Below are 25,985 nucleotides of genomic sequence, written 5' to 3'. Positions count from 1 at the left end.
CAGGCTCTGAGCTACTTGTCAGCACAGAGCCTGACGCGGGGCTCGAACTCACAAACTGTGAGATCATGACCAGAAGCAAAGTCAAGACGCTTAACCCACTGAGCCACCCAGGTGCCCCGACTGTATTACAAAAATGAACATATTCTTACCATGCCATCTGGCATTCCTGCTTGTTGGTGTTTACCCAGACGACTTGAAAACTTTTGCCCACACAAAAGCCTGCACACAGCTGTTTATTCATTACCCACAGACGCCTGAAGCAACCAGGGTGGCCGTCAGCAGCAGAATGGATAACCAAACTGCTCCATCCAGACAGTGGGACATTAGCGCTAAACAGAAACTGGCTGTCTTGCCATGAAAAAACAGGGAACCTGAAGTGCTTATGACTAAGCAAATGTGATTATAATTAATTATGATTCCTACTATACGACATTCCAGGAAAGGCAAAACAGGACCGTGAAAATCAGCGGTTGCTAGGATTGAGAGGGAGGTAAATAGGTAGAGCATAAAGGATTTTCAGGTCAGCAAAACTATTTTGTTGCTACCCTAATGGTGGATACATATGTCTTTTATACATCTGTCAAAGTCCATAGAATGTATAACCTCAAGCGCGACCCCTCACGTAAACTAGACTTTGGATGTATTGATGCATCAGTGTGAGTTAATCAGTTATAACAAGTGCATTTCTCTGTGTGGGATGTTGATAGTGGGGAGGCTGTGTGTGATGGGGTTGGGGAGTATATGGGAACTTTCTGTGCCCTCTGATAGATTTTTCTGTGAACTGGAAATGTTCTTAAAAGTAAAGTCTTTTTTTTTTTTTTAAGTGTTATCTCTGGCAGAGAGAAAATGCAGTTGCGCCTTGCACACTCAGGGTGGACCGTTATTAAAAGTTTGTTGAATGACTAAAGGAATGATGTCAGGATTTGGGAATTCAAGCATTCCTATCTTTTCAGAAATTTTTTTTATTACATTTTAAGAAAAATGGGAGTAGTTGTATCTGGCACTCGTAAGGATCCATAAAAAAAAAATTAGAATACAGAATAGTGATTTTTAGAGAGTGCCAGATATTTAGAGAGTGCTTAGGTTTCAAAATATGGATTAGAACAGTTTAACGCCACTAGAGAATGTTAGGTGCAACGTAAGATACCCTAATGTTTCTGTTTGTGAATGAAGCAGAATCTTAAATTTAGAAACCAACATGATTTATTTAATTATCTTGGGAAGTAAAAGGAAGGGTAAGGTCCCAAGATTCTATTTATATGTAAAGCATGCAAAATGTGAGCAATTTTTTCCCAAGGAAGTTTAATGGGAAACAACTTTCAAGGTAGCTCATGTAGCAAATTAATGAAAATTCTATAGTATGTGAAAACTTGACAACTTTGGGTCAGCTTCAGATCTATATGAATTTCTACTGTACGGTTTCAAAAGTCGTCAAGGCTTTGCCCCTGACACTTTAATTTTATAATCACGTGCACAGCATCGCATGTGTTGACAGTCATCGGCATTGGCGAGAACGCGTGAAAGCCGCTTCAGCAGTTCTTAGCAGATGGCCTTCTCCATTCATTTTCTCCTATAGGCAAACATGCTGAAGACATATTTGGTGAGCTGTTTAATGAGGCTAACAACTTCTACATCAGAGCAAATTCTCTTCAAGACAGAATTGATCGTCTTGCTGTCAAAGTTACACAGCTGGATTCAACAGTGGAAGAGGGTAGGTGATTGCATGAAAGGAGTGAGCAGGAAGAGGCATTGACAAGACAGTAGTCATTAATTGTGATGTAATCACTGCTTTTTCTTTGGGGTAGCGTGCTGATATTTCATCTCGTCCTTTCTAGAAGAATATTAAAGGGAGGGGGAGAACCACAGCATTGGGTTACTTAGTAATTAAAAGATTCTTGTCTACCTTATGTATGCCATACTCTTTTTTTAAAAAACGTACACATGTAGTATTTGTGCTAAAGGGTTCTTTGAATGAATTCGGTGTTAGAAACCCTAATTTAGGTCATTGATAGTTATTGTAAAGATACTCTCTTGACTAAAAGTCACGGAATCACTCAAAAGATGTGGTCCAGCCAAGAGGGGGGTGATACATACCCGATGTACTGACGGAAGGCTTCTAGGTGCTAGCCTCGTTGGTGTTGATGCCTGGACATAATCTTGGTGATTCTGCTGATTGAACGCCTCAACACACGGCATTTACCGAAGGCCTTTTCAGGGTTTTAAAATAAAGTTATTATTGGTAAGTGCTGTGTAGTTAACTGGGAATCATTTTGGAGATATATTGTGAAGTTGTGACAGTTCCACAATTAAAATTCCACAATTCCTTATTCAAGATTTCACTTTCTGTATCTTTTGAATGAGAGACTGAGATTAGACTGGAAAAAGAAAACTTGAAAAAAAGCGTAAGATGTTATCATTTCATACTTGAGGGAAATGTTTAGAGTAACAATTACTGTGATAGTTACGGTTTCTCTTGTTGCGTTCAAATGAACTTAGCATCTGCTTTTTCTCCTCGACGTACAATAGTAGTATTAGTAAAAAATGAAAGTTTTATTTTTTAAAAAATGTAGCATTTTATGGAATTCAGCCCCCATCACTTAAAAACCTATGTTTACTCATGCTCAGGGCTTTTCAAAGGCTGTTTTTAAATTAGTGAATTAGAAGTTTAACAAAAACGTAGAGCGTTGACATTTTAATATCCATGCTGAGCATTCTTTAATCTGATTTTTAAAATTTATCTTGCTTGAAAAAGTAAAAGCTTAGATAGCTGTGTGGTCTATTCAGGTAAGGAATTTTAACATTTTAAGCCAGTCATTCATTCATTTTTCAAATTGGTATCACAAATGATTTTTAGTATTTATTCATCTTCCTTCAGTTTTGTTTTTGTGGTTTCTTGGCCGTTGGAACACCAGTGATAAACCTCATGCTGGAAAAGGTTAATCTGTGCATTAGACTTCCAAAGATTTTGCAGTGTATCTACCTCATACCCTTAAAAGCCTTTCCAGTCAAGATTTACCTGATTGCTTTTCTTGGCATGGATGTTATAGTAGGAAAAAAACATGTGACCAAGTTAGGAAATCCGGGTTCTGTTTCGGACCTACCTTTTTTTTTTTGCTGGGTGATCTTGGAAGGGTCACTTTACACCTGACACTCACCTTCACTGGTCGAGTGAATTAAGGGACCAGGGGGCTAGTTTCAAAGAGTTGACGCCACGGCTAGATGAGTTAATGCACGAGACACAAAGTGTTGTACAAACAAGAAATAAGTATAATCAGCCCTGATTTTCTCCCCCTCAGTGTAGTTTTTATGTCCTGCGACTTAGTTCCTAGGACTGTAGAAAAGCCTTGCCGTCTTTCTTTAATGTCAACGTCAAGAAAACTTAATGAGCTTTTTACATTTGTGGGGTTTTTTGCAGACACATTTCATACATGTGTTATAGCTCAACGGGTATTAACTGAATGTTTTTTCCTTCTAGGATACCCAGTCTTTGTATTTACATGCCTGTTATACTCAACCGTATTCCGTGTGGCTTCTGCAAAGTGCTATTAGAAAGAATGAGGCTCTAATATTAGGTTCAGAGAAATAATTAGATCACTACAGAAGAGGGAAAGACAGGATTTGACTTCATTTTATAGAGATTCCTGTTATTTGTAAGAGGGAAGGAAGGCACATGCTATGTAATGCACATGCCTTTAAACATGAACAATAAAAACACGATCTTGTTATTCGAGGGAGTGTTTATGATTATGTCTCAAATGATACTTGCCTCTGAACGGTTACAAATATTTCTATGTAACCCAACTTGGGGGACTTTTCTCTAAATAGTGTCACTGCAGGATATCAACATGAAAAAGGCTTTCAAAAGTTCCACAGTCCAAGACCAGCAGGTGGTTTCAAAGAACAGCATCCCTAATCCCGTTGCTGACATTTACAACCAGAGCGATAAGCCGCCTCCTCTGAACATCCTCACACCGTACAGGTACGGCTTCGTGCATTCCTGGTGCCCTTTTTGGTCTCGGGGGCGGTGCTGTGAAACTAAACCCGGAAAATAGCAATTGCAATATTATATACGACAAAATGAGCTACTAATACAGACGTTAAAGGGGTCGTATTTGAAACTGTAGATAAACTCTCCAGGAGAAGCGTGAGCCTCACGTTAGCTTCTGTGTCTGAAGGAGACACCTGTTGTACGCACCTCCTCATGTAGAGAGCTGAGTGTAGGTGTCTGTCGTGGAAGCAGACACCTTGCCTGATGCCGTCCTATTGTTCTTCATGCTCAAGGTCGGTTTTAAAGGAGCCGCGTAGTTCATTTAGAATTCAGCAAAATACCGGTCTCCGCATTTCGGCACTGCGGAGGCATTTGTTACCTAATTCAGAAAAAATGCACTCTGAGCTGTCAGCACAGAACCCGACGCAGGGCTTGAACTCACAAGACCACAAGAACATGACCAGAGGCAAAGCCTAGTACTAACTGACCTGGGCGCCCCGCGTACTTCTTACTTTTTCTCTGAATAATCCTGAAACTGCAGAGATGAGGTGAATGTACACACATGCCAGAAACCCATCCAGCCCCTGTTGGGATAAACACAACATTTCCTGAAATAATTGAGGCATTCGATACTGTTTATGAGCCCTCTTGTGCATTTTCAGGCACTTCTCTGTACTTAAATCCGAATTGGCAAGGGTACATTTTGCCTGATTATTCTAGAAAACATTGTTCTTCTTGTATATCTGTGGTTTTGTCAGAAAAAGAAATCCCAGAAACGTAACGTACAGGGCAGCCGCCATTCCCCATGCAGATGTTATCGTCTCGTGAGTTAAAATGAAATTAATGTTAACCCCATATGAAAATAGCTAACAACTTTTTCTCCCCGACTCCTAATACACTGATTTATAGAGATGATAAAAAGGATGGACTGAAGTTCTATACAGATCCTTCCTATTTCTTTGACCTCTGGAAAGAGAAAATGCTACAGGACACAGAAGACAAAAGGAAGGAGAAAAGGCGTCAAAAGGTAAATAATTCTAGGGTGGGAACGTGCGTATTGGTTTCTCAGTGAGAATCTTGTTTAGAAATAAGCCAGTAAGTTCTTTATTTTTTTTAACGTTTTTATTTATTTCTGAGAGAGAGAGACAGCATGAGCAGGGGAGGGTCAGAGAGGGATGGAGACAGAATCTGAAGCAGGCTCCAGGCTCTGAGCTGGCAGTCAGCACAGAGCCCGACGCAGGGCTCGAACCCACGAACCATGAGATCATGACCTGAGCCAAAGTTGGACGCTCAACTGACTGAGCCACCCAGGCGCCCCAAGTAAGTTCTTTATTTAAATGGTTGAGATGCTGGATTTAGGGCAGAAGTACAGGTTGCGTTTTTTACATGAAGATACTGACCATCCAGCCTAACACAGTAATACTGTATTTCAATGAATACTATTTAACCCACCCCCTAATACTTACACTGCTTTAGTAGAAGTAGTGGCTAATATTTCAATTCTGTTCGTAACTGTGTTTTATAACTTTTCTCCCTCTGCACTTTAAATCTGTATAATGGAAATATCAGATACAGTCATCTGTGCTCTCATCTCTTCAAAGCATTGGCACCTCACTGTAATTAATACCTTGGTGAGATGTTCATAGTGGATTGAAAAAGCATGTGTGATCTGTACTTTTAGGGGATAGTATTTACTAAAAAATGAGATTCCTTTTGGTGGGGTGGTTGTAGGCAAGAGACCTGCAAGTCTGAAGGTTGAGAAATGTCCACATTATAAGCACTCTTAGAAGAATAAACCACTCTGCTCAGGTTTAGGGACTTCTGTGTTTTTTTCTTTAATGTTTGTTTATTTTTGAGAGAGAGACAGAGTGCGAGGGGGGGAGAGGCAGAGAGAGAGGGTGACATGGAATCCGAAGCAGGTTCCAGGCTCTGAACTGTCAGCACAGAGCCCGGCTCAGGGCTCGAACCCATGAACTGTGAGATCATGACCTGAGCAGAAGTTGGCCATTTAACTGACTGAACCACCCAGGCGCCCCTAGGGACTTCTATTTTTAAAACTGTCCTTTGGGGCCCAGAAACGAGACAACCCACTGAGAGTTAATTCTCCAAAGGCAAATATTTGCCAAGACTTATAGATGTAAACTGTGTTTTAAAAAAAATGAGTACCTGGTTTGCTTGACCGAGATTAACGTGCTTTAGTTAAGACAAATTCTTAGCATCTTGTGGGTCAGTGGCCTTCATGTTTGGAAGCACGTAGATGTGCTGGCCCCATAGAAGTGACACTTTGGGATGGAAGAGACTTTGAGATTTGAAAATAGGATTTAAGAAAGGGACACGGAAAGAGATTGCAGACTGCAAGTGTGAGACGTTCTCAGTGAAGCCCAGAGAAGGATCCCAGAGGTTGGTTATTCACACTCTATCCCTGCGCCGTGGGTCGGGGAGATTCATTGGGAGATTCTGGGAAGAGCTGCTGAATATTCCAGTGGAAAAGTATTCAAGTAAGAAATTACAAAGTATTTCAGTGAAAAACAGAAAGACCCTAATCTCTTGACAGGAAAAGCAACCTACTATGTCTAAAGGCCCCGTGCTGTCAGTCCCTGAACCTTTTTATATTAACAGAGGCTTAAGAGTATTTTCCTTTACAACATGATGTCCTTTTAAATGGCCTTCTAGGTGTCCCTTCTCAGGGATATTTTGGCAAAAATACCTCAATTTTTTCAGCCTTGTCCTTCCGGGGAAAGCAGTATTGGTTCATTGGTGGTGGTCATGCATTCAAAATCCTGCCATGTTTGGCTGCTTTGTCTCCTTGCACGTTCATTCAACATGTAATGTTCTGATGAGGATTTCTTACTCACGTATATAATGTTTCTTCAAGGCCTTCTGACTTTTGGGTAAACAGTGGTGAGAAAGGATTACCACCCTCATGGAGATGACAGTGTAGCGGGGGGAACACGCATGAAGTTATCCTGCAGCCTGTTGGAGCTCATAAAGGGGGGAAGAAATGTGAACATTCTAGTACGAATCTGCTTTTATTACATAGGAATGAAAAATGACACCAGGTAGCCTTCATCTCCCAGGGTTTCCTAAATACAGGTTGTTTCTTTTCCGTTTGGCACTGACCAGCCTCTGAAGAAAAATTCATTTAGAAAAATTGAGTCGGTTAAGGCCCCAACTTCAGCTCAGGTCATGATCTCATGTTCGTGGGTTCGAGCCCCGTGTCAGGCTCTGTGCTGACAGCTCAGAGCCTGGAGCCTGTTTCAGATTCTGTGTCTTCCTCTCTCTCTGCCCCTCCCCCTCTCATGCTCTGTCTCACTCTGTCTCAAAAATAAATAAAACATTAAAAAAAATTTTTTTAAATTGAGGGGGTGAGAAATTCATTGTTTCTGAACTTGGTTTCCTTAGCTTGCTGGTTTAGAAACATTTTTAAAATTATGTGAATAAATACGTAGTTGTAAGCATGTAGTTACAGCGCTGTAAGTGAAGGAAACATGCAATGTGGGTGGGTGAGGGGACGAGGAAGAGGGGACACTGAAAACGCAGCGGAGGGTCCTTCCCTGAGCTCCGGCACTGGGGACTTAGAAGTCAGCTGAGCAGAATCGGGGCAGGGTGTGTGTGTGTGTGTGCACGCATGCATGGGCGAGAGAGGGGGGATGCCGGAGGAGTGGAGGACAGAGGAGGTGGGGGTTACTTCAGAACTGAGGCGTGTTCAGGGTAGAAGCAGCTAAGATCGTCCTGGGCTGGGAGACAGTTGGACACATTCTGGGGATTTTAGGCCAGCGTAGTTGGAGCATGGATGCATCACTGTTAAAACTTTGTCAGAGTTTGTGTGTGTGTGTATGTGTGTGTGTGTGCGCACACACATGCGGGTATGTGTGTGATGTGCATGATGATGGGTAGATCTGGAGGCTGATCACTGTAAAGACAGTTGCAGATAATTCTGAACCAGGATGGGTATTGAAATCCTTCCTTGGAAACCTCCCTCTTTTGGGTTTCTACAAGTATGCGCACAATAGATGCAAGTTGGAAAATGCTCAAAGTACCCGGAAGTAAACATGTTAGAACATTTGGGGAGAGGTCTCTCCCCTCCCCAGGTGTCAGTGGTAACAGCTCAGCGTGCATATTTTTACATCTTTTAAGCTTTCGTAAATACATGCACACCCATTTCACAAAATAGTTTTAGATGCATAGATCTGTCCTCCTCGTGACTTACACATACATGCAGACATGTACATCTGTTGACATCCTTAAAGATTTTCTTTGGTCTTTTTAACAGTTGTATGGCATTCCAAGGTATGGCCACCGCATAAGCTATTTACCCGTTAGTGCATTGGGAAATATTCACTGCAATACTGCTCTACTCACGTGTAGGTATTTCTTCTGGGTAAATTCCTAGAAGACAAATAGGAGTTGTAAATTTTGAAACATGCCATCCTGTGGCCCCTGACCATTAAAAGACTGCTCCAGTTTATATGCATAACAGACTTCTTCCAGACCTGGATATTACTATGTTTTGCATGAGCTCCCCCCTCGCCCCCCATCTAATTCGCCTTACATATCTTTATATATGTCCTGTGAAGTCCACGTTCACATCCTCTGCCAGTACACCACACCTGGTATCCCTGCCCTCCCCCCTTTTATTTTTTATTTATTTTAATTTTATTCATTTATTTTTCGCTTTCCCCCTTTTGCTCTGTTCTCCATGTCCTGGAGGGCTCTTCCCACGAGCCTCGGCAGGGTGTAGCCCTCCCGTGTCACTCTTCAGGGGTTTCCCGCTGCTCTTGGCATAAAGAAGAACACTTGTGACGCAGCCATTAAGGCCCCGCCTCCCTTTTAGATCCTGGAGCCTTTCACCTTAACTCACCATTTACCTTCTTTATTGGCCTCTGCGCCTCTGCACATTCTCTTCCCTCTGGGCATGCTGGGACCCCTGCTCCTTTGCAGAATTAACGCTTGCTCACGGGGCACAGCTGGCGTCCCAGTCACTCCCCAGCCTCCAGACGAGGCAGCATTCAGTGTATGACGCGTTTATGTTTTTGCCACATTTTATAACTAGACGTTTGTTTGTGTGATTTTGTGGGCTTTGCCCACTGGATTGCAGGCTCTGAGGGCAGATTCCTTGTTTGTTTGTTTGCTGTTTGTGTCACCAGCACCTGACATGGTGTCTGGGACGTAGTAAGCACCCTGAGCCCACCTAGACTGGATCGTACAGTCAGCGGGTGCTGAATGTGTACTCCGTAAAGCCATGTGTGGAGGTACTTTAAGAGGAGTGTAGGAGTTAAAGGCACATAGTTTTCATCCTTAAAGACCAGGACATCTTACTTGGGAAGCAGGAAAAACATGGAAACACACGTCAAAATAACCGTTCTCACCTTTAAAGAAACATTATGGGGGACTCGTATATTTTCTGGAGACATTTTTGCTGGCAAAGTAGGACTGGTGCAAGAATGATTCTGTGTATGTGAAGGTAAGTCCTTACCGTGTTTTGTGTTCATCTAGTTGCAGGATTAGCTTAAATGTTCTGTAATGGTCTACTAGAGCCCGGAAGTAGAGTGTTTTGAGTTACTTTGTGAAACATGATCGCCTGTTAACAATTCAGTTAAAATTGTGTAGTCGTAGGAAATGATTTCAGTGCATGTTGGGTATTTCATCTGTATAATAAAAATCTAAAAGATACAGCACATTTAAAACAAGCTAAAAGCCTAGTAAGGTGTGAATCCTTTTCTTTAAGTTTATTATTTTGAGAGAGACGGAGGGAGAGTGCGAGCAGGGGAGGGCCAGAGAGAGTGGGGGACAAAGGCGCCAAAATGGGCTCTGTAGAGACCGCAGAGCATCCGATGCAGGGCTCGAACTCCTGAACCATGAGATCGTGTGAGCCCTGAGCTGAAACCAAGAGTCGGACACCTAGCCGGCTGAGCCACCCAGGCGCCCCTTAAGGTGTGAATTCTTTACCACAAATGATGGTCAGCAGTTCCTGTAGTTAACTACAGCCCGGCCTGGAGCTTTTATTTCTTTAGCTTCCATAGTTAAGTATCCGCTCCCTCTGCTGGGCCTGTGTTAGGTAAGAGGGTATATGAGGTGTTAGAATTTTCTTAACATTAAAACGACCGGAAATGGGAATGTCTCTTGTCTGCACGCCACGCTTGTGTCCTGTGCATTACGACTGCGTTTAACTTCTGTTTTCCTTTCCCTTCTGTCTCGGCCTGCTTGCCTTCTCTTCTTGGACGTCAGGAGCAAAAGCGTATAGATGGCACAGCGCGCGAGGTGAAAAAGGTTAGGAAAGCCAGAAACAGGCGCCAGGAGTGGAGTATGATGGCTTATGACAAGGAGCTGAGACCTGACAACAGGCTGTCTCAGAGTGTGTACCACGGAGCATCTTCGGAGGGGTCCCTGTCCCCAGGCACTAGGTGTGTGCGCCTGTGTTTTAGCACAGCCTCGGGGTGGTCCATGCTTTGATGACATGTTGGAAACGTACCGGGGGCTTTGGTGCTCGTGTAGCCCACAGTATGTTCCAAAGCTTTCCTTAAAAATGATTTTGATTGTGAAATAATACTCTGCAGCAGTTTCCATCTTACGGTGGGTTACTTTGTATGGCTCTCCATCCCTCTGCCCTCAGTTTGTTGTCCCGTTAACCTAGATGTCGTGTTTTAACGCCGACGCTGAATTTGGGCTTAATGACTGTCAGTGACTTAACATTTTTATTTTAACCATAGTTCATTCTTCCTTTTTAGCTTTGACTCTTGAGTTTCCTTTGCCACTTGGGATCTAAAAATAATCAGCAGGTAGCAATTGACATGCCTAAGATGCAACTTTGTTACTCTTTTTAATAACATTTTTCTAAGAGCGTGAGCCAAAGCAGTAGTTATTTCTGCAGTGTACTAATCTTATGTATTCTAATTTCAGGAGAAGAATTCTGTTGGAGTGACTGTAAGCATTTAAGTAAAAAAAAAAAAAAAAAAAAAATTCCTTGCAGGTGTGAATGATGTGGTGGCTAAGTCAACATTTGTTGCAAAAGGGATTCACGGAACCACAGAAGCCGACTGGTCCATTTTTACTTCTGTTTAATTTCCCGTCTCTGCTTTTGGAAGGCCATGGTCTTCCACTTGCCTACAGCCTCAGGGTCTTCTGTCAACATTTCTAGATTTGAATCGAGAATTCCTAAGGGACCCGAGAATGTTCTAGAAACGGCAACAACCTGGACATGGCATGGCATCTGTGTCCCTTTTACCCTCTGTGTCCCTTTTTACCCAAAAACCCCTCTGCACAAGATGTTTTTTGAATTTGGTAGTACCCACGCCCAGAAATATCCCTACCCCAGAAGGGCTGTAAGTCATTGATTGGCTGTGTTAGGGGGCAAGTTCTAGGCAGTTCTTCTGTTCAAGCTGGTACTATTCGGTAGTAGAAAATTATTGGAGCTTTGACTGAGCGCTTGCCTCAAGTTTGAATCTCTGTGTTCCCTTATTTCCATAGAAAATAATAATGGTGATTTGGGTTTGCTCATGGCTCTTGGGGTGAGGAGGGGCACTTGAGTGTGATAGCCTTGAGAGTGTCAATTTGCTTTTTTGGCATTTTTCCCCCAGCTAATTTGGTTGTGCTTATTTCCTCACAGAAAACATATACCTTATTTTAAAATATTCCATTTATTTACTCGTCTGTTTCAACGGATGCAGATGAAAAAATGATTTTTTTTAACCCCTCAGTCAAAGGATTGTTATTCATTCCAGCATCTGAGATTCAGTTGTTTCATGTTGGGTATAAAACTGATGGTTATTGAGATTATTTAGTATTCTGCCTTTGTATTTATGTTGTTTCGGTACCTCTTCATTTTCTTATTTTGCAGAATGTCAGTCCTATTTCCCGTAGCTTCTTACTATCTGCATGAACCAGATAATAGATTAAGATTCATCAGTACACTTGGATTCCCTCCCTTAACTTAGAAACTTTTATTTTTCATTTTGCTAAAGCGTATCGCTTTTTCTTATTGTAAAATAACCTTTTTATATTTGGAAAGTACCGAAGAAAAGTAAAATATTATCCATAATCCTGTCATCCAGAGAAACCCCTGTTTGCTTTTTAGTGTATTTCCCCCTTTGGTCTTTTTTCTGTACACGTATGTTTTTCTTCTACGAAACTGAAATCTGGCTGTTTTCTGTCTTCTGACTTTTATTATTTCAGATTTATGTTTTAAGGATTATTTAGAAACAAGGTTTTTAATGGATGTATTGGGGACAACTGAGTTGAACTGCAATATCAGTTTTCATGGCATGTGTATAACCTGTTCGTATTATAAGTAATATATTTTAATCCAGCCCACATAAGCTAACCATGAAATTTTGCTCTGTTGATCAGGAGTGGTTTGATTATAAGTGTAAATTCAGGATGAGAATGGACATACTTGCCTACCGCCCTCTCTCGCCCTTACCCGGAGTGGATACCTCCAGCCCAGGTGTCCTGGTACTTGTCTCTTCCTATCCTGTGCCCTGTGTGACAGCTGTCCCACCGCTCACCTTTCTTCCCACCAGACCCTGGGGAAGTCTGTTGATTCCCCGTCTGAGTCTCCACTGCCCACACTTTCTTCTTCCTTTTTCCATGTGGTCTTCACTCCTACCATCTTCTTTCCTGTAACAGATAATCAGTGATGATCTTGACGCTCCAGGACCACCCCACTCCTCTCCACCTTGGTACAGCATTTTCTGGGGCTGACTGCTTCCTTCCCGCAGGGGTGTCCGAACGCCTGTCCGCCAGCAGACCCTCGAAGCCCCACCTTTCCTCCAGCCCATTGGGACCCCCCAACAGAGCAGCCCCTCTCCAGCCCACGCTTCACCAGAGCCTGCCCTCCAGACCTCTCCTGTTGCTGTTCTCTCCTCAGACACCCATCGCCTCCTCCTTTACTCTCTCCTCCGTCTAGTCTTCCTTCCCCATTCACCGGCTCCTCCGGCCCTGTCACAAGGCTCCTCTGCTAGAGCAGAGCCCGGATGTTTACAGTTTCTGGCCGCCTCTCATCCGTAGTGCTGCATACTTTGAGAGATAATTTCATTTCCTGGAGAAAGTGGTGCTCACAGCCTGTGACACAGCCACACGCACACAGGCAGTCACTCATCACCCGTGACTCCAGAGGCTTAGTGCAGTGAGGCTGGGTCCTTCCCGCATTAAAAATATTTTCAACTCACTCGCCAGCAGTTTGCATAGTCCACCAGACATACTCCTCTGCACACCATAATCTAGAATTTCTACTGCAACTCAGAAGCAAAAAGTGAGTTACTCGTTATCATTATACTGCAGTCAGGGAAGAAAAAGAGCAAAAAAGCAGCCTCTTGCATTTAGGATGCTTTTCTGTGCCGAGCGACGCTCTGGTCAGGGAAGCTGCCGTCGGAATTTCAAAGATGGAAATTCAGGTGGTGCCTTCCCTGCTACCCCGCCCCCCACATCCCCAATGTGTGTTTGCCTCTTTCCTTCAGAGAGAGAAACACAAGCTGAACCCTAACAGAAACCAGCAGATAAATGTGAGAAAAGTAAGAACCAGAAGAGAAGAGTGGGAGAGGAGGAAAATGGGCATTGAGTTCATGAGTGACGCCAAGGAGCAGGCGCGGGCAGGGAGCCCGGCAGAGGACAGAGCGCCCCGAGGGTTCGTCACTTCGCGCCCTCAGACCCCAGCCTCCGCTTGCCCGCCCCGCTTCGGCTTGTCCTGAGGGGCCCCGCGGCCCCCTTCCCGACCCCGCGTCCTGGGCCCCGACCGCTAACCCGGGCGGGGACGCGGCGCCGCTGCCGTTATGACGCCTCCCGGGTCCCCGCTCTGTCCGCAGCTTGCCGAGCTCTGCTCCCCTAATCCGAGGTCTCCGTTCCTTCCAGAGCTTCCCACTCGGCCGTGCGTTCAGAGAAAAGAAGCCCTTTCCATATTACCCCACACTTTCTTTCTTCTTCGGCTGAATACACTTCTTCCGTCTCCTCAAACTGCCATTCACTGTATCGCGTTCTTGACCCCTTGTCCCTTTCTGTCCGTCCACGTGGACCCAGCTCACCGCCGCCCGGTCTCCCGCTCTGCGCCCTCAGCCTCGCTGTTGCCGATGCCCTGCCTCGGGAGCCGCGTCCTGACTGATGACTAACCGGGGTCCTGCCTCGGGAGCCGCGTCCTGACTGACCGGGGTCCGGCCTCGGGAGCTGCGTCCTGACTGACTGACCGGGGTCCTGCCTCGGGAGCCGCGTCCTGACTGACTGACCAGGGTCCGGCCTCGGGAGCCGCGTCCTGACTGACCGGGTCCTGCCTCGGGAGCCGCGTCCTGACTGACTGACCGGGGTCCTGCCTCGGGAGCCGCGTCCTGACTGACTGACCGGGGTCCGGCCTCGGGAGCCGCGTCCTGACTGACCGGGTCCTGCCTCGGGAGCCGCGTCCTGACTGACTAACCGGGGTCCTGCTCGTAGCCTTCTCTCGTAGAAAAGCCGCTCGCTGGGACCCTGCGGAAACGGGCTCTGCTGCTCCCTGCTTGCGGGTCTGTCTAACTCCGGGGCCTCGGTCCGAACACCCAAGACGGCGTGGTGGCCTGGGAAGCGCTCGCGGGGCTGGGCCTGGCGCTGGGAAACGGGATAAAACGTGGCCTCTGTCAGGTTGCCGTTCAGATACAGGGTTAATGGCCGTTGCGGGGAATCCTGTGAATTTAATTCGAATTTCTCCCACCCCTCTTTCCCGGACGCCAGGTCGCACGCGTCGGATGTCACCGATTACTCCTACCCGGCGACCCCCAACCACTCTCTGCACCCGCAGCCCGTGACCCCTTCGTACGCAGCCGGCGACGCGCCCCCGCACGGGCCAGCAGCCCCGGCCCCCGAGCATGAGTACCGCCCCCCGTCCGCCTCGGCCCGGCACCTGGCGCTGAACAGACCCCAGCAGCCGCCGCCGCCGCCCCCGCCGCAGGCCCCGGAGGCGTCCCAGGCCGCCGTCCCCTCGGCGCCAGCCGACTACGGGTAAGGGGCGGAGCCACCAGGGATGACTGGGTGTAGAGCCTTCCGGTTAAGACACGTCCCGTGTCACGGGCCCCGCCTGTTGCCGCTGAACCTCAGGCTACACCGCATCCCGGCGCACACCCCCTTTCCGCTGCGTTGGACCGGAGGGCTGAGCCCGGGCTCGGTGCCAGGGGTCCCGCGTGCTGGGGGATCCGCAGAGAGTCCCTCCCACGAGCGAGGAGCCGCGTGCGCAGCCCCCGCCACACCAGCCGCTGCGGGCACTTGGCTCTGTAGTCCCTTTCCTGACCTTGCGGGGCCGGACAGCGTCCCCCCACCGGGTCCCTTTGTTTTCTGTGACTTGGGTAAGAGTCACACACCTCCTGAAGAAAGACCCTTGCGTTCAGGTGTTTGTATATTTTGGTAGGCCGTCCTTTGCTCTTTTTTTTTTTTTTTTATTTTTCTTTATTTCTAGGAGAGAGAGAGAGACAGCGCGAGCAGGGGAGGGTCAGAGAGAGAGGGAGTCACAGACTGAAACAGGCTCCAGGCTCTGAGCTGGCAGTCGGCACAGAGCCCGACGCGGGGCTCGAACCCACGAACCGCGAGATCATGACCTGAGCGAAAGTCGGACGCTTAACCGACTGAGCCACCCAGGCGCCCCTGCTCTGTCTTTTTTGGCTTAACCACAATCTTTTAAGAGTTAGCCCCTCAGACACAGTGTCCAGGAAGGTTGAATGTGAGTTTCTGTTAACACGTGCGCTTCAGAGCAGCATGAATAACCTCCTGAATGAACAACCCCCTCCCCCTGCTTTTTGAGGTTCCCTCTGTGACCGCTCCGTCTGGGATAGTCCCATTTCTCAGGTCTCTTTTTAGGGCCCCGGGAGTGCGTTCTGAGGCTCTAACGAAGGGTCAGGCAAAGAGAGGGTCTGTGGCCCAGCGGGTTTGGAAAGCCCTTAGCCACGTAGATTTCAGTGGATTTCTTAGCTGAAGGACTTTTCAAAGATTTTGACGTTTTAATAGGCACTGCTGTTGGCTTGAGGAATTTCCGTGGGATAGGCTATAAAATACAGATTTTTCTAAACCTGACCGACCACAGAATGCTTGCTGCGTGAGCCGCCCAGTGTAAAGGATAGATCGGAGTTAGTGTTCTTAACCTCTGCGCTCACCCGTTTTATTCTAGCCTTGCACAGAGAGTTGCTTCTGGAGCGATTTTCGTTTTGGTTCATTTGAGTCGATGCCCTTGCATTGCATCATAGTGAATAATGTCCCGTGGAAAAATGGCTGATGCAAAGCATGGCTCTTTGCGTCCTGCGGGGTTACAAGTTCAGAGGACCATATGTATTGTTCGAGGGAGGCGGGTTAGACCCTCAGGGGAGGTGGCTCCTGCTGCTTTAATGACTCTCTGTGTTTCCCCTCTTTATCAGGATGCTCCCAGCACAGATCATTGAATATTACAACCCCTCAGGACCGCCGCCGCCTCCGCCGCCCCCCATGATTCCTTCAGCACAAACTGCTTTCGTCAGTCCTCTCCAGATCCCCATGCAGCCCCCCTTCCCCGCCTCCGCGGGCTCCTCCTACGCAGCCCCTCCTCACCCTCCCGCTGCCGGGCTGGTGGTCACGGCCCCGCCGCCCCCGGGCCCCCCGCCGCCCCCGCCAGGCCCACCTGGCGCAGGCTCGTCTCGCTCTTCCTCCCCGATGCACGGCCCCCCGGCAGGTGAGGCCAAGCGCCAGGAGACGGCACAGCCACCCATAAGCGATGCCCGAAGTGATCTTCTTGCTGCCATTCGCATGGGTAAGTGCGCATCTCAAGCAACAGTCTTCCTTCTAGAAAGATCTCTCTGTGGCTCTAACCAGCTACAGCCTAGTCGTCTTCAAGTGACTGCTCTCCACTGAACTGGTTTTTTAGCATAGAGTTAAAGGACACTTGTTTGATTTTTAGTTTTAAGTTTATTTTGAGAGAGACAGAGACAGCGCAGGTGGGCGAGGGGGCAGAGAGAAGGGGAGAGAGAGAATCCTCTGCGCTGTAAACTGTGGAGCCCAACGGGGGGCTCGAACTCCCAAAACACAAGATCATGACCAAAAGTTCGATGCTCAACTGACTGAGCCACCCAGGCACCCCTTGATTTTGTTTTTTGTTTGTTTAACAGTAGGTATGTTTTTTGTCAGTGCAACACACCCATAAAGCAGTGAGAATTCAGGAAACCTTTACTTGACTGGAAATAGCTCATAAAAATGATCACTAATTAACTGGATCTTTTCTCTGTATTCTACTCGAAGGGTAAATGTGTACATGAAAGAAAGTGAGCTTGTATATGTGATTTAGTTATTTTTAAAAATGTAAGCTATGTCCTAGACATCCCATATTTTTAGCTTCATGTGCTAAGCCAATAAGCTTTTCAGCATTTATTTAGCCGCCAAATGCTTTTGTCAGACTAAAGCCCTCCACTGAACCCCAGAACAGGAGATGCACAGAAATAGAGCCTCTCTGGTCACCTCAGGACGGGGTGGTCCAGATGCTTGCCATTTCGGCAACCCCCTAGAGCCCCACACTAACAGTCTGTTCCACACCATTTCTTCTCAGCCCCGGGGGGCACCATTTCTTGGTCACAGTCTCGTTTCCATTTAGAAGGGACTGAGAAGGGAGCCTGGTCCTTCACAGGACGCCTGGGACATTCCCCACCAGTCAGACCTGAGTGTCACACGAAGCTCAGGGTCCTCATAGGTCCAGGATGCCATTGCTATTGTTACGTCTTCTGGCAGAACTGAAATAAAATTTGTGGACTAGATGGTAGTATTTGTATCTGGGCTAGCAGCCCGATTTTGATCCTTGCTTCTTAGGAATTACACATGAAGTATTTTAGGGGCAAAGGGACCCTATATGCTCCTTATTCCCAAGTGATCCAGAAAAAAAGTATGTGAGTCTGAGCAAGAGACGCCAGAAAAGGGTTGCTAAAGACGAGATGGTCAGGTGGAATTTATATGGGGACGTTTTTCTGCTAGTCTTATAGCCACTCTATAAATCCGAAATTGTTCCAAAGAAAAAGTTAAAGAATTAATGCATTAACTCATCTTTGTGTTCCTCTTTGTTACTTACTAAGAAAGTGGATGATTGTATTTTTTTATAATTTTTTAATGTTTTCTTTTTTTTTTAATGTTTTTTATTTATTTCTAGGAGAGAGAGAGACAGCGTAAGCAGGGGAGGGTCAGAGAGAGAGGGAGTCACAGACTGAAACAGGCTCCAGGCTCTGAGCTGGCAGTCAGCACAGAGCCCGACGCGGGGCTCGAACCCACGAACCGTGAGATCATGACCTAAGCGAAAGTCAGATGCTTAACCGACTAAGCCACCCAGGCGCCCCAATGTTTTATTTATTTCTGAGAGAGAGAGAGACAGCGTGAGCAGGGGAGGATCAGAGAGAGAGGGAGACAGAATCTGAAGCAGGCTCCAGGCTCTGAGCTGTCAGCACAGAGCCCGACAAGGGGCTCGAACCCACCAACCGTGAGATCATGACGTGAGCCGAAGTTGGACACTTAACCTACTGAGCCCCCAGGTGCCCCTGGACAATTGTATTTTGTATTCATTTTTAGCAGTAACCAGTGAGCCAAAGACCTGTTACCTCCCCGCACTGGCCACGGGCTGTTGGGGTAAAAGACTGCTTTCCAGGCCTTAGAGTTACAGCAGCATCCAGGAAATGTTCAAGATAGTGTCCAGTATGGTGGCCCGAGGCCAATAAGTGTACCCTTAATTAGCCACGTGTGGCTAGTGGCTACACTATTGGACGGTCCAGCTCTAGAACTTTCATGATGTTCATATGCACCGGAATTCTAAGTTTTTTATATTTGAACACGTTGCTATAAAACACTTTGCCATAAAAAACGTTTCCACTTCGAGTGCCTCTTTTTTTTGGGGGGGGAGGTCACAAAACTGTTCCCCACGCGTTTTTCTCCTCGGGTTTCCATATCCTCGGTGTCAGCGGGCGGGGGAAGAAAGCTACAGACTTCTTTGTTTTCCTTAATTTGGGGCCGGCGGAGGGATTAAGTGCTCGCCTCGTGTCGCGCCTGCAGGGATCCAGTTGAAGAAGGTGCAAGAACAGCGGGAACAAGAGGCCAAGCGCGAGCCCGTTGGGAACGACGTGGCCACCATCCTGTCGCGACGCATCGCTGTGGAGTACAGCGACTCTGATGACGACTCCGAGTTCGACGAGAACGACTGGTCCGACTGAGGCGGGGCGCACGCGCAGCGGCCGGTTGCCGGCGGGAGACCGGGCGTCGGAAGGCGTGTCGCAGATTTTCAGTGCCCTCCACCCCCACATAGTGGTATTATAACCCCGTAGCTTAGCAACTTTTGTATTAATAACGTGAGATCGCTTTTGCACATCCGAAACTTCTGGGTTTTTTCAGTATTTACTGTGTAATACTTAAGTACCACCGAACATAGCGGACCGTGCTGCCCATGAGGAAATATGCCGTAACTATTGCATTATCCCGAAAACAGCATTTTGCTTCCTATTTTCTTGGCCATGAAAGTACTTAGTGCAGTCTGGGTTTCCTCTCCTTGGTCACTATAATCCTGCAGACTTGCCGTGTGTTTGTGAAGCTGCCTGGTGTTAGGTCGTTGCAAGGTTAATGACCGTGTGTCAGACTGATGTCTTCCAATCAGTCCGTGATCTTGTTTCACCTTTTCTTGGTTTTGTTTCTTTTTTTTTTTAAAATGTGTTTCAGAAGAAGTTGGTTCTAGTGAGAAAGATGTAACAAGGAAGGAGAATCCAGTGTTTTCTGCTTTCGGTGTCTGGGCTTGGAAGTCCCCCCCTCCCCCCCCAGCCCCATGTGAATCGGAGCGAGTGTTCTGTTAGGTCATTTCATTTCCTTTGCATGCTCTCATGAAACGTGCGATTGGAAGGGCCCTTTGCAGTCAGGGTTCCCTGTGGGCGTGCCCTTGGTCCCCGCTTGCGACAGCTGCCAGCGGAGGTTTGGGCAGCTACGCAGTGGGGAACATGGGCATCGGGGTTCTTCCTCGGTCAGGGGCCGTGGGGCGTGGCGCTGGAAACGTGTGACAGCCCTTATGGCCTGGGCGCCAGCCAGCCAGCACAGACGCGGTGGTCCGGGACCCCCGGGCCTCAGGGAGGGCGCTTCCCATGCTCGCATTTCCTGGTGCCGTGGCCAGATCAGGGATCCATCCCCGGGCGGGGCCGTGGCCCTGCTCCTCAAAGCACACGGTTCTCTTTTCTCACGTTGTCGTTGGCACAGTGAATTCTCAGAAGTACCTCATAGATCAGGCCCGCGGCCGTACCGGGTCCCTGGCCCCCTCCTCGCCTTAGCCCTTCCCACTCTGCTTCCCACGCGACAATACAGGAGAGCCCTGGGGTGCAGCTTGCCAAGGAAGGAAGACCGCCAGAAAACTTCCCGGTGGCCGCTTGTGTCTTAGGACTTAGGATGAAGGATCACCGCGTGTTCCGAATAAACACATGCCTCCAGGCTTTGATTCTAGGTCCCACTGCACAGATACACCGAGACGCTTTACTTAACTAGGGATTCCGACCCGAATACAGCATTGCAAATGGACTGCGGTTGTTCGTGACTCTCGGTCATGACGAAGGGGTCTTTTTTAGCTCAAGGGAGAGATGTCTGGTTCAAGGTACTCGTCTTTGCGGGACTATGGCTGAGGGATTTCTGGTACCAAGGAGGACTTTGGCTGCGCCCTCGCACCAGGTCTCTGTGTCCCCGAGCGGACATGGACTTGGCTTGAGGGTGGTCACCCTACAGAGCCTCTACCTTGGGTTTCAATCACATCGATTTGGCGACTCTGAAAAGCCTAACATCTGCACCCCCTTCCCAAAACCGTGCTTCCTCTATCAGATTCCCTGATAGTTCAGCTGGACTAGCTGTTTTGACCCATGCTTCGCGAAGTTTCTGTTTCCTGGAGCTAGACATCATAATTTTATTGAGTATAAGCTGTAGTTAGTAATGAACTTTTAAAGTTCTCTCTTTGATTTCTCTCCCTTTATGTCAGCGTAAAGGCCTATGGTGTTGGCATTATTCCCAAGACTTTTACCATCTGTGGTCCTGTTTCGTCTCTATTTCAGTATTTTGTTCTTATTGTTACTTTTGGATTAGGAATTACCTGTACAGTTTTAGAACTTCTAATTTGGTAATGCTTCTTTGTTTTCTTTTAATGTCCCTTTGGTTCTCAGGACGAAGAGAACACAGGAAGCTACTATCCATGTCAGGATTTCTTCTATTTATATCTTATTACAATAAAATTACTGGCACTTTATTCATAAATATTCATAAGCCTATTCATTATTAGTTGTCTTCCTGTAGTTTAATCAACAAGTCGTCTTCAACTTGATTTTCCGACTTGTGAAAAACCTTCTGCCCTAGGGTGTTCGCGTAGCCGTTAAAAGAATGGAAAAGGACTAAATTTCCATTTAGATTATTTTTGCAGTATTTTTCTCAGCAAATCGGATATATTCTAACATGGAAATCCAGACTTTTTTCTAACGTGCTAGTACATGAAAAGGAAAAAGTGAGTATATTGAATTTTCAGTTTTCATTTTCAAAAAACAGTTACCAAAACAAATGGAGAAAAACATTTAAAAGGGTATTTCCTATCTATGAATTTTACATTTTAAAGTAGTAGTTGTATATCGTAAGGTTATTTTAAACCGTCCTCCGGTCCCCCCCCCCCTCCACGTGTATTTTAGGTTAATTTCTGATCAGCTTTTTTCTCCTATCATAGATTAGGCAGAGGGGACGAGAAGATAACTCGAACCACACACATTAGCTACACAAACATAATGTGATTGGTTTTCCATGGGGAGCCCCAAACTGTAGGATTTGGCACTCTTCTGTTTTCCTTGAGTGAACGTATACTGTTCGAAAATTAACATTTTCATTTCAGTAAATTTTTAGAATATCAAAATCTTTTCTGAGCACCAAGTGGCTAGGTTGTGAGTTTTGTAATAATTTGCACCTGAAATACATGATACATTTTAATCCATTAAAGACTAGTGGGAATGTATCAACCAGAGTAGCAAGTAAGTTTTGTTTTATAAATCAAAGTATCTGTCACACCTTGCAGTATTACCAATGCTGTTGTAAATCGAATTGAAAGTGGTATTAAAAAGAAAAAAAACCTCCTGTTAAACAATTTTTATCTGTTTGTATATCTTACTATAGATTATGTACAAGTAACATCTAAATAAAATTACACTTTTAACCCTAAAAGGTTTTACTCATTGATAATAGTGTTGTATGTTTAACCTTTTGGGGAGGGGCGAAGTTGGGGGTTTGGCAGAGTTTTAAAATTTTTTTCTCATGTTTTTATTTATTTCTGAGAGAGAGAAAGAGCATGAGCTGGGGAGAGGCAGGGAGAGAGGGGGACACAGTCCGGAGCAGGCTCCAGGCTTAATGCAGGGTTCGAACTCGTGAACCTCGAGATCATGACCTGGGCTGGAGACAGATACTCAACCCATTGTTGGACACTCAACCCACTGAAGCACCCAGGCGCCCCAAGGGCAGAGTTTTTAATGAGCATTTTCATTAGGAGATAGCAAAAGATCCCACTCTGATTTCCATTTAAATTTCTACATAAGTTTTGCATAACTGAGAGTTCTGGTTGGCTTGTGGGAGGGACTGGGCATAGTGAGAAAGAAAGAGCCATTCTGGGAGCAGGAAGCCACGTGCTCAGATGAAGCGTCTTAGCCATGTCTAGTCTTGATACCAATAGTGATGAATGCTAGCATTTATTGTTCACGGGATGCTTTCATTCAGTCCTTGCAATAACCCTATAAAATGGGCATTCTCTTGGGGCACCTGGGTGGCTCAGTTGGTTAAGCCTCAAACTCGGGCTCGGGTCATGACCTCGAAGTCTAAAATGGACATCCTCTCTGTTTCACATACCAGCAACCTAGCATGAAGCTAAGTTGCTGGCCAGGGGCCTCTGCTGACGTCGAACTCACACCCGGGGCAGCAGTGCCTGTGGGGGACAGTGCAAGGCGAGCGTGGCCCCATTTGGAAAAGCAGATGGGAGCGAGCTTCCGCGACAGCCGCGTCTGAGTGGCCCACGCCCGCTGTGTGCATGTCCCACGGCGTGTGTGTCCCGGTACGTAGCCAGGTCTCCCCGCAGCCTCCCCGCGAGACTGAGCGTTCTGTGTGTACCGGCTGCCTCCTCGTAGCCCGAGAGCGCCTGCCCAGTCTGCGAGGCGGTGAGTAGCCCCTTGCTGACTGACCAGGTGAATGGATGGATTTCCGAGTTATGTTTTTTACCAAAAAAGTGAATCGGGTGCAACTTAAAAAAAAGTGTTTTACCACATAACCTGTATTTCTTCCTTCTTATTACTTGTCATTTGATGACTAGCCCCCACTTTATTTGGGTGTATTTCCTACCAGGCTGCGCTTAGTGAGTTAGGCACCGGGGCCTCTTACTTACTCCTATATCCTGTCGATCAAGCGCAGTGCCTGGCGCTTCTGGGCGTTGGTAAATATTTATTGAGCAGTGGTGGTATGTAAAGCCCAGGGGAGGCTCTTCACCAAGGACATGAAGACCTAAAAAGAGCTTAAATGCAGTCATAGGTGTGAAGCACCTAGAACAGTGCCTGACACTTAGCAAACGCTCAGTGAATGTTGGCATTGCTACTGTCTGCAGGTCACTCAGGGGAGAGGTGGGAACAGGCCAGTTTCTGCCTTCAAGGAGCTTCAAGTCTAAAGAGAAGGATGGACAGTAAATATCGTCAAATAACCGACTTTCGGTCATTTTACATGTGCTTTGTGGAAGTGGGGTGAGGAGCGCCCAGTCTAGTCTGTGGTCCCTCGGCCAAGGGAAGCCGAGGTCTAAGAATGACCAGGAAGTAGGGGTTGAGGGAAGGGAAAGGAGTTTCTCAATAGTGAGAGCAGCATTTGCATCCTCTAAGGTGGGAAGGATAGTATGGAGTAATAACCCGGGACAAAGTATTAGTGAAATGGAAGACGCGGGGGGTAGAGGAACATCACGAGATGGTTTACAAAATGGTAGACATCTTCCCATGCCCAGCACTCAGGATTGAGGGGACCTTTCTGAGCCAACGAACACCAGCACAGCTGTACCTACAAATGCACAGATTTCTTCATATTTGCCGCCTGTTGGTTATTCATTGATCTTGACAGTCTCAGGCCTTAGACCAATGATGTACTTAGAAGGCATCCAGTACCCAGCTAGTCTAGCACCCTAGTGTTAGAAATGGGGAAACAGGCCATCACTTGCATTGCTTGGGGCTCAAAGCTTGGTCTCTGAACTCTTGAGTTTCAAACTATGGTCCTTCTGTTCCACAGCAGACCTCAAGAGTTACGTAAATATCCTTCCCCTCAACAGTTTATCCTTTAACCACGGAAACCTACAAGGAAAGTGTTTAATTAACACCCATAGAGCCATATCTATCCATCTGTCTGTCCATCAATCCACCTTATTTCATATATTTCAAAGTAGGTTGCAGTATTTTCACCCCTAAACATTTCAGTAGACATGTCATAAATTAGAGTTTAATATTTCTAACTAATATTTAATATTTTTGAGGTAAAAGAGTGAAAGGCAACATCCGAAGTATACCATTCGATGAGTTTTAACAGTATGTACGCTATTGTAATGCACATCCTGTCAAGGTGGCCGGCACTGCCGTGACCTCAGCATGTTGCCTCATACTCTTCAGACCCCGGGGTCTCCTCTCCTAGTCCCTGGAATGACCACCATTGTGGTTTCATTTTTTTTTTTTTTATGTTTATTATTGAGACAGAAACTGGGCATGAGTGGAGGAGGGGCAGAGAGAGGTAGACACAGAAACTGAAGCAGGCTCCAGGCTCTGAGCTGTCAGCACAGAACCCGACACGGGGCTCGTACCCACGAACCACAAGATCATGACCTGAGCCAAAGTTGGCCACTTAACAAACTGAGCCACCCAGGCACCCCTGTTTTGTTTTTAAAGTATGGATTCATTTGGCCTGTTTGAGAATGTCACATATGTGGAGTAAAATCGTACCCCTTTACATCTGGCTTCTTTACACATAAATGTTTGTGAAATCCATTTATGTCATGACATAAATCCATATTTTATTCCTTCTTGTCACTGAGTTGCATTCCCTGTATGCAGATACCATAGTGGGTTTATCCATTCTCTCGGTAAGACTTAATACAAGTCCTTTCTGGGTGTATCTGTTCATCTATCTTGGGTAAATACCCAGGAATGAAATTGCTGAGTCACAGGTAGGTAGGTGTATGCTTAGTTTTATAAGAAATTGCCAGACTTTTTGCAAAGCAGCTGTACTATTTTAAACTCACCAGCAATGCTGCTCCACATGCTTAAGTATGATTTTCCTTCTATTTATCTTGCTCAGGATTCACTGAGCTTGAATCTGTGCATTTATGTCTTAAATGAAATTTGGGAAATATCTGGACATTACTTTTCAAATCTATTTTCTGTCCCTTTCTATTCAACATTCCTGTTACACATACATTGACATTTTGAGGCTGGCCCCCAATTCCTTGAGGACTCTTGATTTAAAAATTCTTTTTCTCTCTGTTCTGCCTATTGGATAATTTTTATTTATCTGTCTTCAAATTCATTGACTCTTTATTCTGTCACTTAAAGTTTTATTCTAAAACCCATCTAGTGACTCTTTTATTCTAACCTTTTTATCCATGTAGAATTTCATAGTCTTTTTTTAAAGTTTATTATGAGAGAGGAGAGGGGCAGAGAGAGAGGAGGAGACAGAGAATCCCAGGCAGGCTCCAGGAGCTGAGCTGTCAGCACAGAGCCTGATACAGGGCTTGAACTCACTAACTGTGAGATCATGACCTGAGCCAAAGTCGGATGTTAACTGACTGAGCCACCCAGGCGCCTCTTAAAATGTAATTTAAAAATGTAGACTGGGGTGCCTGAGTGGCTCAGGTCATGGTCTCACAGTTTGTGATCCATGCCCCACTTTGGGTGAGACCTGCTTTCTCTCTCTCCCTCTTTCACTCTCTCTCTCTATTTCTCTCCCTCTCTCTCTTTCTCTCTCTGCCTCTCATGGGATTCTCTCTCTCTCTCTCTCTCTG

General features: G+C 46.2%; 1 protein-coding gene and 1 long non-coding RNA gene across 4 annotated transcripts in view; one reads left to right on the top strand and one right to left on the bottom strand.

Annotated features, from left to right (window-relative positions):
• WASF3 (WASP family member 3) overlaps positions 1–21,191 on the top strand; it is a 68,861-nt gene extending 47,670 nt beyond the window's left edge. The window contains exons 3-9 of one of the 2 annotated variants that reach the window (XM_039255315.1): positions 1,577–1,711; positions 3,826–3,979; positions 4,898–5,015; positions 13,444–13,610; positions 14,678–14,944; positions 16,345–16,712; positions 18,983–21,191. In XM_039255315.1, coding sequence (XP_039111246.1) covers positions 1,577–1,711; positions 3,826–3,979; positions 4,898–5,015; positions 13,444–13,610; positions 14,678–14,944; positions 16,345–16,712; positions 18,983–19,140 — 1,367 coding nt within the window. In that variant the 3' untranslated portion in view covers positions 19,141–21,191. Of the gene's footprint in view, positions 1–1,576; positions 1,712–3,825; positions 3,980–4,897; positions 5,016–10,216; positions 10,393–13,443; positions 13,611–14,677; positions 14,945–16,344; positions 16,713–18,982 lie in introns of both variants that reach the window. The other variant, XM_039255303.1, reaches the window with a different exon arrangement.
• LOC120247432 lies at positions 11,607–14,861 on the bottom strand. 2 transcript variants are annotated; one of them, XR_005532305.1, is made up of 3 exons: positions 14,847–14,861; positions 12,493–12,604; positions 11,607–11,859 (listed from the first exon to the last, which is right to left on the bottom strand). It is a non-coding gene; the product is annotated as an uncharacterized LOC120247432 (long non-coding RNA). The 2 variants fall into 2 exon arrangements; XR_005532304.1 differs by lacking the exon at positions 14,847–14,861 and adding an exon at positions 12,829–12,893.
• Positions 21,192–25,985: the final 4,794 nt, after the last annotated feature.

This window comes from Hyaena hyaena, unplaced genomic scaffold (genome assembly GCF_003009895.1).
Source record: "Hyaena hyaena isolate Hyena2069 unplaced genomic scaffold, ASM300989v1 scaffold_11, whole genome shotgun sequence".
Classification (NCBI taxonomy): domain Eukaryota; kingdom Metazoa; phylum Chordata; class Mammalia; order Carnivora; family Hyaenidae; genus Hyaena; species Hyaena hyaena.
Note: the sequence above shows the minus strand (reverse complement) of the source record. Positions and strands in the feature narration are given on the sequence as shown.